A 13,564-nucleotide genomic window follows, 5' to 3' on the forward strand; every position below is an offset into this window, starting at 1 on the left:
CTGGTGCAAAATGCAGCTTAGTTGCTCCCTGGTGCAGAGTATCACCAACATTCCATGGTTGAAGGCTGCCGATTAGGTACTGGGCAAAATTCACGGTGCTGGTTTTGCTGTATAAAGTTCCGTACAACTTGGGACCAGAATATCTGAAAGGTCTTGCCTCTTCTCGGGAGGTCTATTCCTCATAACGCAGGTGTCAGGCCTATAGCCTTGTGGTATCTACCCTTTGGAATTCCATCCCCTTGAATATTATACAAGTGCCTTTTCTGGTGCCTACTGAAGACCTTCCTCTTCCATCTAGACCAGGCATCCCCAAACTGCGGCCCTCCAGATGTTTTGGCCTACAACTCCCATGATCCCTAGCTAACAGGACCAGTGGTCAGGGATGATGGGAATTGTAATCCAAAACATCTGGAGGGCTGAAGTTTGGGGATGTGTGATCTAGACTATTAAGCCGAGATCTTTCCTAATCTGCCCCTATACTGGAATTGTCTTTAAGAAGTTTTGTTAGTTTATCACTTGTTGTTTGCCACACTGTGCTCCTTTGGGAGGAAGGGTGGGATATTAATTCGTTAAAATAAGTAAATAAATAAAAAAGCAAGCAGGCTGAAGAATTACGGCAGAAATAAGGCCAGTACAAAATTCTATTTTAAAAAAAATAATTTTTATTAATTTTACATAATAAAGAAAGACATAAAAAACATATTCTGCCTTCTTCTCCCCCCCTCCACGAGCCCCCTTCTGCCACAAGAAAGTCTCATGAACAGAGAACAGTTGAAGGCAGTCCATTACATAGTTGAGTTTCTCCCCACCTCCCTCCTCCCCCCTCCAGAGCCCCCCCCTGCCACCAGAGGCCCCAGGATGGTAAGGAAAAGTAGAGGCGGGTATCCACCCAGCTGATTTTCCATAATTACTTTAAAATCTAAAAAGGAAAAAAAGGAAAAAGAAGAAAGAGTAGATAGAATAAAAAAACCAAAAAGAAAGAAAAATCATCATCATATTTTAAATCTCTTAACCATATCTTAGTGACTTCCTCATATCCCCTCTACCTGGTTGTTCATAGTTTCAATTTACTAATCTTAGCAGATTTCTTCATTCCAATTTCAATTCTTATTCTTGAACCCATTAAAATATTCCTCACATTCCTCCTGTCCGCCCTCCACAGGCCCCCTCCTGCCACAAGGGAGTCCCATGAAAGGCAGGCAGCCAGAAGTGGTCCATTTTATAGTTGAGTTTCTCCCCACCCCACTCTCCCTCCCCCCCAGAGTCCCCCCTAGGCCAGTACAAAATTCTAGTTTTTCATGGTTTATGTAAATAATTTGTGAGTGGGTTGATGGAGCATGAATCCTACCAGATGTAAAAGTTTCTTGCCTATGATTTTTAAGAAATGCAAACCTGATTTTGTATTTTTTTTTACTTGCATTAGTTTAAAGTGCATATACAGCAGAGGCCTGGTATAGCAACTCTGACTGTAAGTGGCCAACTGTTGATCATTAAGCATAAAGATAGAAAAGAGTCATTTGTTTAGTGTCAGGGATCTCCCAGAGGGTCCGCGGGGAGGAGAGGGAGGCCAGATCGGGTTACCGGGATCCCCAGCCCCTCCTCTCCAGCACCACCTCTTCCAGCCAGGATAGCAGCGAGTCGTCCAATGGGGAGGAAGAAGGGGTGGTCAGAAGGGTGGAGAGAGGGCTCAGAGATGGTAGCGAAGAGCCCTTGCACTGCCTGAAACAGGAGGTTTCAGTAGGGGAAACATTGTTTCCGATGCCCTATCTGCGCAGAAGGGTCAAGCGCAAAGAGGGTAGGTGGAGAATGGGGGTGTCCAAGTTCTTCTGTTGAGCTCGTAACAGGAAGGGGGCATTCCCAGATTCTGCGAGTGACTGAGAAGGACATGTCTTCTGTAGCTCTGCACTGTAAATAGTTTGCACAAATAAAACAGTTAAAAGACAGTTGGAAACCTGCCGTCGTTACTCGTGAGTAACCACCACATGCCCTTACATTTACAGTAGCCAGATGTTGTTCATCCAACGAGTCATAAATAGCCATAATGTAGGTTTAAATCGGCCTCATGGCTCCATGAAACCAGAACAGGGAAACTTCCACTTTCACCAATGGGACCTTCGAAAGTGTTGGGAAAATGCGCTGGAAAATGCACTTGGTGTGACATCATAGAACCTTCCTGTAGATACACCAGAATGACTATTCAATAAACAGTCAATGTTAGAGAAATTCTCTGCAGATTTGTGCAAACAGAAATGGGGCATTTAATTTAATAGGTTTGAGGAGATCGTCTTGCCTTCTTTCTAAATGCCCGTCATTTAGGGTGGAAAGAATGGCATACCGTGAATGTTAGGAGAGCCCTCATTCTTTCTATGACCCAGGTTTCTAGGAAGTTTAAATTTTTGTTCCTTTTTGGGGGGTTCCAGGATTTCTACTTCTGTGGTGCTAAAGTAAACATTTCATTCATCTGACTTACAAGGCCCTCAAGTGTTCTTGCAGTTCAGTCCTTGAAAGGTTCTGCAGCTTCTACAATTGATAGGACTTGGCCTTTGATTGAGTCTGTATGCAGGGAAGTATCCTAGAAATCTGTTGACATGTTCACTATATGCTATCATAGATACATTTGCCTTGTTTGGTGCAGCCTATGGTTATCACATCTTCCCAAAGGGTGTTTCTAGCAAATTAGAGAATATAATCCCATGCTTGGGATGAATTGTATTTTGAAAAAGAAAGAGAACCCTTTTCATTCTCCACTAAGCAGAAGCCTGAGCTGGCAGATTCTGGTTATTTTCATGTTGCACATGCTACCTGGAGGACAAAACCCTATTTACAACTGTTTACTTTTCAGTTTAGATTTCAATGCGATACTTTTGGGGCTTCTTCAAGTTACCAGATCTTTGGAATTGGAACCTGGTCTTCTTAAACCTGTCTGTGAGGTATCACCCTCACCTCTGGTTACTGTATAAATACCAATATTACTTTAGCTCTTTTCTGCTGCATTCTAGGATATTTATTGTTGGATTTGGTTGGGAGGAAGGAGGCAGAAATGGAAAGGGGGATTCTCTAGCCATGTCACCCGCTTCTCAGCTGTCACGCTCAGCCAGCTTTTGCTATTAGTGCCCCTTCGTGCATTTAATTGGTCCCTCCTTCCAACAAGACTGACTCCATTTGGGGGAAAATTGGAAATTCAGCTCCAGCGGTTTTTTCAACTTTATTGTAATGTGCTCTGCTGGGCTGGGCTCTGGGAAGGAGCACAGTGTTTGGCATGGAGATTGTGAAGTGTCAGTTTTTTGGGGAACAAAACTTTTTTTTTAGCTGCCCCCTTCTCTGCTCAAGTTCTAATGCTGAGGCTTCTTCTCCTCTCCATTGTGATAAAGATAGCTACTACTGCTACTTAAGGGGAGATTTACACCAACTATGTGCTCTTTAGCAAAAATACATACATACATACATACATACATACATACATACATACATACATACATACAAGTGGTCTCACAGATTTCATAGAAATTCATTTGGAATTAATATTTGATTAATAATTAATCAAGAAGATGTAAGGTTCTACTGAATGTGTTTTTGACCCCCAAATATTATTCATTTAAGAAGAATGCAAAATAAAGATGGTGCTCAAGGCTTCCTGGAAATCTATGGGCATTTGGGCTGGGCTGGGGGTGAAATGAAAGGCACTCAGACAGCACATAGTTTTGCTACCACAAAATGGTGATGGCTGCCAACTCTGGCAATTTTAAAGGTGTACTTGGGCAAATCCACAGAGCATAAGGCTATCCATGCCACTACTCATGATAGCTAGATATTACCTCCAGCATCATAGGCAGTATGCCTCTGGGGAGCAAAAGTAGGGAAAGTGCTGTTGCATTCGTGTCTTGTTTGCAGGCTTCTTATAGGCATATGGTTGCCCACTGTGAGAACAGGAAACTGGACTAGAGGGCCCTTTGGTTTAATCCAGAAGGGATGTACTTATGTTCCAGTATGGAAGTGATGTTACAGTACTTGACTGCCGAGGTGGCTGCTAGAGTAAACTGCTACTATTTGAGTTCTGTAGACACAAACAAACCTTGGCTTCCCATTCTCCATATTTACATATTTCTTTCTTTGCCATTTTTTTAAATAAAAAATGTATTCCATCTCTTTTTTTGTTGCACTCTTCATTGTGTTATATTAGTTTCAGACTGTGTTCTGTTCACTTTTCTTCTGTTAAGTTAGGTAGACTGTTCCTATGTGTTTAGCATTGGTGATCCCTATCTGCACACCAACCAGTCAGGCTCATTCAGGTTTAATATTACTCCCTTTTTTTGTTTCTTTCTTCAGGGGCTCAACAGTGTTTTTGAAGTTTACCTGGTGGGAAACAACTCCAACCACTTTATCATCTCTCCAACGTCAATTCAAGGAAAGGCAGATATCCGGATTAGAGTTGCAGTGCCGCTGGACTTTGAGACAATCCCTCGCTATGAATTTTCTGTAAGGATTCTTTTAAAAGATATGTGAGCAACTTAAGGGAGGGTGGAACATAAGAGAGATTGAAGATGGTTGGATACCATCCATCTACATTGTGGAGAAAGATAATATATGGGAGTGGAGACAGATTTTTGAGTATGGCAAAATTAATCAAGTAGAGTTTGCAGTAAAATAGTTCAGAATTTGAAGTACTCCTCGATGATAGAATGAGCTCCCAGTGACTAACATGATAAAACATTTGATTGCGAGACGAATTCATCTAATCAACATTACTATCCGCATAACATGTTTCAAGAGTTCAGGCTTTCACATTCGTTCTCTCAAAAATTCTTACAACAGCCCATTGAAGCAGACCAGTATTATTGTCCAATATTGCAGGTGAGGGATCTGTGATGGAGGACATAAATGGTGGCTGGTCAGCTGGCACTCTTCATCATAATGTTACACCAGCTAAAGACATCTGTTTTTAAGTAAAGGATTCTGTGAAACTTCATTTCCACAAACATTGTTGTATATGTGCTTCCATCCTACTGGACTAGTTCTGATAAACATCACTCTCTTCTCTTTCATAAGCAAATAAGCTTCCAGACCATTTCTAAGTTCTTTTCTTTTGTCCCTTTACAGAGTCTCTGTTCCCAGCATCTGTTTTAAGATGTGGCCTCCCTGTGTGATTCCTCTCCAGGTGTACCACTTTATATGAAGTAGTTAAAATGCAGTTTGTGTGTCTTCATAAAGTTTATGGCCCCTATGCCATAGGCCTAGCAGTGGAGGAATTAAGTCATGTGACAGCTGTGCCAGAATAGGCAGATGCTTAATGGAGCACAGCTGCCTGGAGCTTGTGCCTACCTTGGTCCTTTTGTTGAACATACCCCATGACAATCGCCATCAAACTTAGCTATAACACCTTCTGCACTTTTATGTTCATTACAGGAATGACTTGAATGAACATTCCCATTAAAAATAAAAATCAGCCTCCATGTTCTGTGATGAATGGCATTGCTTGCTTTCACAGTGAGCTTCCTCCAGTTACTGTTGACATGTAGAAGTTAATAGGGATGAAACTAACAAGTCATGGTTTGTTGTTTGTTATGTTTACTAATGTTGTTGTGTTTACTATCTTTTGTAATGATTTCCTTCTGAAAGCCCTTTCACTGCAAACTAGCTGCCTAGGGGGCAAATGGGCAAGTTATTATTGTTGTTACTTACTACCTTTTAAAACTACCCTTCAACCTGAGAGATCCCGTGCTTTGGAACACAGGGCAACCTGTGAAACCTCTGAATTATTTGGTGCCTTGAAACTTGTAAAGGACCAAAGTGGATGCTGCATCCAGTATACCTGAAGGAGCGTCTCCACCCCCAGCGTTCTGCCCGGACACTGAGGTCCAATGCCGAGGGCCTTTTGGCAGTTCCCTCGCTGCGAGAAGCCAAGTTACAGGGAACCAGGCAGAGGGCCTTCTCGGTAGTGGCACCCACCCTGTGGAATGCCCTCCCACCAGGTGTCAAAGAGAAAAACAACTACCAGACTTTTAGAAAACATCTGAAGGCAGCCCTGTTTAGGGAAGCTTTTAATGTTTAATAGATTATTGTATTTTAATATTCTGTTGGAAGCCACCCAGAGTGGCTGGGGAAACCCAGCCAAATAGGTGGGGTATAAATAATAAATCATCATCATCATCATCATCATCTTGTAAGTGAGTGGACAAAGGTCATTCCTGAATTGGTCCTGTGGGATCAGTACAGAAGGCTTGCAAAAGTTTCCTCTTCTAGCAGTTAATATTTTCCTTCACGAAACTCTTGTAATGAAGAAGACCTTCCCAGATCTAATGATGGGTGTGCCAGTTTGGTCATGGACATCTGACTTATCCAACACCAGTTCCTCACAGGAGTGATGTGTAAAAGTACTACTGTTGTGGGTGGATCATACTAAGAGGACTCAGCAGGGCCAAATGCATAGAGGAAAGAATCCTCTGTTGGATGCAGTCTTCTGGATTTTCTACCTATCCATGAAAGCAGATTAATAATTGGCCTGCTTTAATGGAAATGCTCTTAGCTAACTGTGCTTCATCAGACATGGGTATAAAAAGCAACTGCTGACTAAGGGAATGTTAGGAGGAGGAACTGTAGGGCCCCCAAAAATCAGTGTGCCTATATATTTGACAAGCGTGTATTAGCCTGTAGCCTTTGGGAGAATGACATAAAAATGTGGTGTGCATTCCTCACTGTATCATTTATCATGTATGATTGTCATGTTATTGGGTAATAGGAAATGAGGTTGGCATCACTAGGTGCAGGGACAAAATATTAGTGCAATATGTTTGTTAAAAAGTCAGGGACGGAAGCAAAAGTCACATGTGGAGGGGCTTTCACAGCTCTTGTTCATTTGCCTGGTTCATACTGTTTTCACAATATTAAAATTTGGCCAAAAAAGAAGAAGAAAATGAAAAGAGATCTGCTGTGAGCATTGTCTTCCAAAATTTAGGGCCCCAGCTGCAGAAGCTTAAATAGAACACCCCCTCCCTTTTATGTTTTGAAGCTATAAAAGTTTTATGTTCTATAAAACTTTGGTTTAAATGCACCTATCAAGCACTGAAGCTCTTTCCAGATGCCTGCTTCAGCTATGTCCCAATGTCTGGGTGAGCTGTAAATTTTTCGAAAGTCAAAGCAGCTCTGTAAACATCATGCCAGCAGCCTCTGTTGCTATTAGTCTTGACAGTGGGCCTTTATACACCAGCAAGGAAGCATAAATAAAATCCTGCCTTCCTAGAGCACTTTTGTTGTTGTTTGGTCGTGTCCGACTCTTTGTGACCCCATGGACCAGAGCACACCAGGTACTCCTGTCTTCTACTGCCTCCCACAGTTTGGTCAAACGCATGTTGGAAGCTTCGAGAACACTGTCCAACCATCTTGTCCTCTGTCATCCCCTTCTCCTTGTGCCCTCCAACTTTCCCAGCATCAGGGTCTTTTCCAGGGAGTCTTCTCTTCTCATGAGGTGGCCAAAGTATTGGAGCCTCAGCTTCAGGATCTGTCCTTCCAATGAGCACTCAAGGGTCTCCTCCAGCACCATAATTCAAAAGCATCAATTCTTTGGCAATCAGCCTTCTTTATGGTCCAGCTCTCACTTCCATACATCACTACTGGGAAAACCATAGCTTTAACTATACGGACCTTTGTTGGCAAGGTGATGTCTCTGCTTTTTAAGATGTTGTCTAGGTTACAGGGCATAAAATAGAAATGTAAACCATTGGGTTAAATCCTGCTTGGGTTTTAAAAGTTAAGAGGGTAAGGTAGTGGCAAATCCCTTTGCCGTAGTTCCTGGGGGCATTGATGCTTGTATCACAAACATGACACTGGAACCCACAACTAAATCCTGATAGGCATATTAAAGCTGAAGTGGGTGAATTTTCAGAATAAAAGGCAGCAAAAAGAAGTCTATGGGCTTCTAGTTTACGTGTAATGAATGTGTCTTCAACTCATCTGAAACAAGATGCACACAGTGCTACAAATCCAGTGAGTTCCAGCATGAATGACTCTCAAGAGCATCATTTCAAGTTAAGTAGAGTCCTCTCCAGCCTCCCGCAGGCAAGCCATCCCTGCCACCAGTTCCCCAACCCCTCTGGGAGGTACATTTGCTTGGAAGGAGTGGTAAAAACTGGCAAGCCGGGCTAATTGGCAGCAGCAGCAGCACATCCTATTATGAACGAAACCCAAATTAAGTGGGAATCTGGCCATGTTCATAATTTTGATTCCCAAACCAGGTCAGTTCATATCTTGAACATACTCTAGTTCCAAAGTTGCTGTCCTCACTAATTCGGTATTAAGTTTTCAGGCTTATCAGTCTTTTCTGTAGCTTGAAGACTGCAAACATTCTTTCAAACAAAACGAAAGGTGGGGTGCCTGTAATGCTAGCCGGATTTTATGGACTTCAAAATGTACCTAATGTCCTTATAAGAAATAAAATGCATCTAAAATGTAAAGAAGACTGTCAGAATTTCCTTACTGGTGGGATTTACAAATGACGTCATTTCGCTTAGACATGGATTATGCTTTTGATTGCAAGGTTGAGATTTGACTTCATTGAATAGGGAAATAAAGCTTCAAGGCTCTGGATGTTAAAATCCAGGGGCTGTAACCTGGAAATGTGGCAGTGTAAATCTGTGAGCTTTTGACTGAAAAGATGCTCATGCATCAGGCATATTCAGTGGAATTCTGGTTCAAGCCTGATGCATAGCCTGCCTGCCAAATCCTTGTTGCTGTCATAACAGTCCACTCAAGGAAATCAAGGGACATTTAGAACTTCTCTCTCTCTAACTCTCTCTAAAGACACACAAATTAAATTTCATACTAATCATTTACTCCTTGTTTCCACTCAGCTGTTTGCAAATGAGAGCATGCCAGACCATGTTGGCTTTGCACGGGTGAAGATTAACCTCATCAACGAGAATGACAACCGCCCAATTTTCAGCCAAGCCCTCTACAACATCAGTCTGTTTGAGAATGCTACTGTGGGAACTACAGTTCTGAGTGTTCTGGTAAGCAGAACTCATACATCTATTCAAAAAGTACATCCCACTGTATATCTCTTCCTTTGAAACTGTTAGGTTGCTCAGGGTCTATCACAGAACCATGGATCAGCAGAGAAGTGCATTAGAAAATGATGAAGGGTTCGTTTTTAAAACATTTCTATCCTCTTCATTGTAAAAAAACAAAAAACAACCCAACAACTCCAGAGCAGTTATGATAAAACATAATTTATATGTATAAAGCCAGAAGTTTTAGTCGAAAAGACCAATCAGCTGTCATTTGGTAGTGTGGGCATCCTAATGAAGAGAACAGACACCTGACTGGTTCCCCCAAATGGATTTGCATACCTTTAAGTGAGGTTACTAAAGGACAACCAGGGATGCAGGTGGCACTGTGGTCTAAACCACTGAGCCTCTTGGGCTTGCTGATCAGAAGGTTGGCAGTTCCAATCCCTGCAACAGAGTTTGGATTTGGATTTGGATTTGATATCTCGCTTTATCACTACCCGAAGGATTCTCAAAGCAGCTAACATTCTCCTTTCCCTTCCTCCCCCACAACAAACACTCTGTGAGGTGAGTGGGCTCCCGTTGCTCTTTCCCAGCTACTGCCAACCTAGCAATTCAAAAGCACGCCAGTGCAAGTAGATAAATAGCTACCGCTGTGGTGGGAATGTGAACGACGTTTCTGCATGCTCTGTTCCATTGCGCCAGAAGTGGTTTAGTCATGCTGGCCACATGACCTGGAAAGTTGTCTGTGGAGAAACGCCGACTCCCTTGGCCTGAAAGCGAGATGAGTGCCACAACCCCAGAGTCGCCTTCGGCTGGACTTAACTGTCCAGGGGTTCTTAAAGGTAAAGGGTAAAGGGACCCCTGACCATTAGGTCCAGTCGTGACCGACTCTGGGGTTGCGGTGCTCATCTCGCATTATTGGCTGAGGGAGCAGGCGTACAGCTTCTAGGACATGTGGCCAGCATGACTAAGCTGCTTCTGGCGAACCAGAGCAGCACATGGAAACACCGTTTACCTTCCCGCTGGAGTGGTACCTATTTATCTACTTGCACTTTGACATGCTTTCGGAATTGCTAGGTGGGCAGGAGCTGAGAGCTCACCCCATCGCGAGGATTCGAACCGCCAACCTTCTGATCGGCAAGCCCTAGGCTCTGTGGTTTAACCCACAGAGGGTCCTTAGTAAAGGACAATTGCCAGGCAACTATCAGGGAAGCTAAATGCACTGTTGATTATGAGAGCTAGGGAAGGACACCTCCCATTTTGTACCACAATCTGGAAGCATGGAAAAAAGGAAGCACGGGTCACTCGTGTAGTTTAAGCTTTCTCTCTTACCACTTCATTCTGAGGTTATCGGTTGTTAGTCCAGCATACTTCGGCAGTCAAATGCTCAGGGTTGTATCCAACACTGCACAAGTGGAGTTCCACTCAAGCAGCAGAACTTCCCATTCCTCCTCACCACCCAAAAATCTGCTCCCTCCAACCCTATCAAGCAGATTTTGAGGGTGTCTGAAGAGCTGCAAGGGAGAAGGGGAAATTTTATCCTCACAACAATCCTATGAGGTGGGTTGGACTGAGAGGCACTGACCGGCCCAAGTTCACCCAGTGAGTTTCATGGCTGAATGGGGATTTGAACCCTGATCTCCCTGGTCATAGTCCAACACTGTAATGTTTACACTACACTGACTGTCAATGACAAGGACCACATGACATAACAGAAGTCATAAGCGGAAATGGTAGAGCTTCTGCAGATGATATGTGAGATTTTGAAAGCATTATTAGGGAGAAGGCAAAGGAAGCAGAGCTGATCAGAAATACAGGGAGGAAGGAGCAGCAAGAGTGTGGAATAGTCAATACAGGCACGGTTGGAGACAGGAAAATGTGTGGGACACGGGAGATAAAAGGCAAAAGTCCAGCTGTGTTTGTAGTGTACTGAACATCCTGTGATCTTTGAACCCTTTATGATAATCTTAGGTAGTCAGTTAGGCAGAAGGTACCTTAGTTGATCAGGAATCATTTAGCTGCGGCAAAGACTGTTGCAAACCTGTGAAGCTCATTCATTCATATACAGTATATTGCTCTTGGGTGGATAGAATGCTTTCCAACTGCCTCTACATTCTGGGTTCAGTTTAAGGCCTGTTTGGCTTAGCATGATCTACTAAGCCTGGGCAGGGGCAGCAGGAGGAAAGGAAAAACAAAGCCAGTTGAATTAAATGAAGTATCAAGACTTTGTCCCCCAAATTAGAAGAGGGCAATATATGCATATCTTCCAAATGGGAAATTAAAAAAGTACCCAGGGACATCTTTTCAAGATACCACTTTCCTCAATCTTAACTGCTTGTAGTAGAAGCCCAGCATGCTTTAAAAAATCAAATATTAAGAGGCTTTTGAAAGAAGAAAAATACAAGTGGTTGGTGGTGTCTTTATGCCACAGTTGTTAAATATGCATGAATTCTTCCTCTGGGTTTTTGTTGTGTGTTTTTTGTTTTGTTTTTGCATGTTTTCAACTCACTGGGCCGATTCACACTTTATGCGGCTGGTGCATTTGCAGTTTCTTCGCAACCTGTCTTCTGGTAAATGTGAAGTGTTTGAAGGCAGGGAAGTGTCTGTAAATTCATGGGGACATACACTGGACATGTGCCTTGGAGCTACAATGGGTTGTAGTTGCCCAGCCCACGTGCGCTGCTTTCTTATGGGTGTTACAGGAGTTCACCGGGAGACGCATAGTTGAGGAACGGGAAGCTTGTCTGCAGTGTAACATGTACCTGCCCTCAGTTAGTCTTTTCCCCAGCAGCATGCTCAAACTTACCAGCCCATGTGGTCCTGGGACACTACAGTCCCCTACCTCCCATCAACCTACATATGCAAACAGTAGCAGACGAGGAATGTAGAACTCAGACAAAATGTTTCCAAGTGTGTGCATGTAAGTGTGTTTATTCTACAAACAGATGGTGTGAAACCGTACAGAGCCCCTGAGCTGTTCCCATCTGACAGTTATTAATATTTCAAACAGATGTTTAGCTAGTCAGGCTGTCAGACACTAAACAATGAGATTGTTACAGCATCTCCCCCCCCATCCCTGCACTTCCAGCTATGCCAGCATTTTAGAGCAAATGCAAAATGCCAGGAGTCGAATCTTCTATGATAAATCAGAATGTATGCAATTAGCATTGAAATCCAGATTGCCCTCCCAGCTGATCCCAAACTTTTAACAGGCTTCGGAAAGTGCTTGTTCGCTTTCTTTGGTGGTTTGAGATGCAACACTCTGCACATGTCAAAAGTGCTGCTTATTTGATTGTTCATGTAAGTGGCACATTCTCTAGATGAATGGTGATGGGAAGAACTCAGTAATCTGCATATTGTGCTACACAGTAATCAACTGCTTTGCTTTTCACACACATGCGTTGGTGAGTTTTTAAATAAGTGAGTAGTAGCACCATTTGTTAAAGGCTAGCAGAGCTGGATTTCAACACACACACCCAAAACAAACGCACGAATTACTTGGCAATCTGACTAAGCAATCTCTGAATAATTTAGGCCATATAGATCTTCCCATATGTTCTGTTACATGTTTAAAGTTATTCTTTTATTAAATGTGTCTTAGTCCAATTGTCCATGGATCACGCTTACATGGAAAAGATGGAGGAAGGAATCTAAATTAGGCATCCCCAAACTGAGGCCCTCCAGATGTTTTGGCCTACAACTCCCATGATCCCTAGCTAACAGGACCAGTGGTCAGGGAAGATGGGAATTGTAGTCCAAAACATCTGGAGGGCTGAAGTTTGGGGATGCCTGGTCTAAATGGTCACATACATCACTGAAAATCCCACCCCAGCCATTATGTTTTAGCCATATAGATAGGTGTGAATTATTGGTGTACTCCTAGTGGCTGGTTCTGAATATTTAACAGTGGAGGTGTTTTGGTAGCTGATAGGATGGAGGGAGGTTTGTGCGCATGTGTTTTTAAAAATGTGATTCTTGGAAACAATGCATGGCTCATGCCATACCTCACTTGTTACTTTGGGGTAGCTGCTTCAGAGAAAAAACAAGATAAAATGTGCCATCTTCTGGGAGGAACCCATGCCAGCTCTTCACATGCCACAAACATGTTGCTTTCCTTCCTCTTGCACTTCCCTTAACAAAGGAGAGACTCCTGGCGCACTTTTGAAACTCCTTTCCAATGCCCAAAGTGGTTCACGTGTGCATAGTTAGAGAGCAGACTGTGCATAAGTTCTAAGGAGTTAATTAGTCTAGACAGATGTAAGCTTGATTCAGAAAGAAGCACACAGATTATGAAAGGCCAGTAAATAAACTGGGTTCCCTCCCTCCATCTGAATCATATCTTCCTGATTGTCCTGTGTTCCATTTGATTTGTGTAGTTTCAAGGCCCTTTGTGAATGAATGGAGTAATTCTTCATCTGTTTGCTGTAGCTTCCTTTGTGCTTTGTGAGTTCTGCCTAATGAGGGTGGTCCCTAGGATATGGGAGTGTATGTGTCAGCCTTTCTGGTGACAGCAAAGTAGCAGCTGGCTCTGCAGCACAAGCCTACCATGGTTTTCAGGCAAA

At 43.0% G+C, this 13,564-nt stretch overlaps 1 protein-coding gene across 1 annotated transcript in view; it reads left to right on the forward strand.

Annotated features, from left to right (window-relative positions):
- CDH23 (cadherin related 23) overlaps positions 1-13,564 on the forward strand; it is a 398,194-nt gene that overhangs the window by 188,600 nt on the left and 196,030 nt on the right. Inside the window, exons 12-13 of the mRNA XM_060274909.1 lie at positions 4,327-4,476; positions 8,844-9,002. Coding sequence (XP_060130892.1) covers positions 4,327-4,476; positions 8,844-9,002 — 309 coding nt within the window. The remainder of the gene's footprint in view (positions 1-4,326; positions 4,477-8,843; positions 9,003-13,564) is intronic.

Source organism: Zootoca vivipara, chromosome 5 (assembly GCF_963506605.1).
Source record: "Zootoca vivipara chromosome 5, rZooViv1.1, whole genome shotgun sequence".
Lineage (NCBI taxonomy): Eukaryota > Metazoa > Chordata > Lepidosauria > Squamata > Lacertidae > Zootoca > Zootoca vivipara.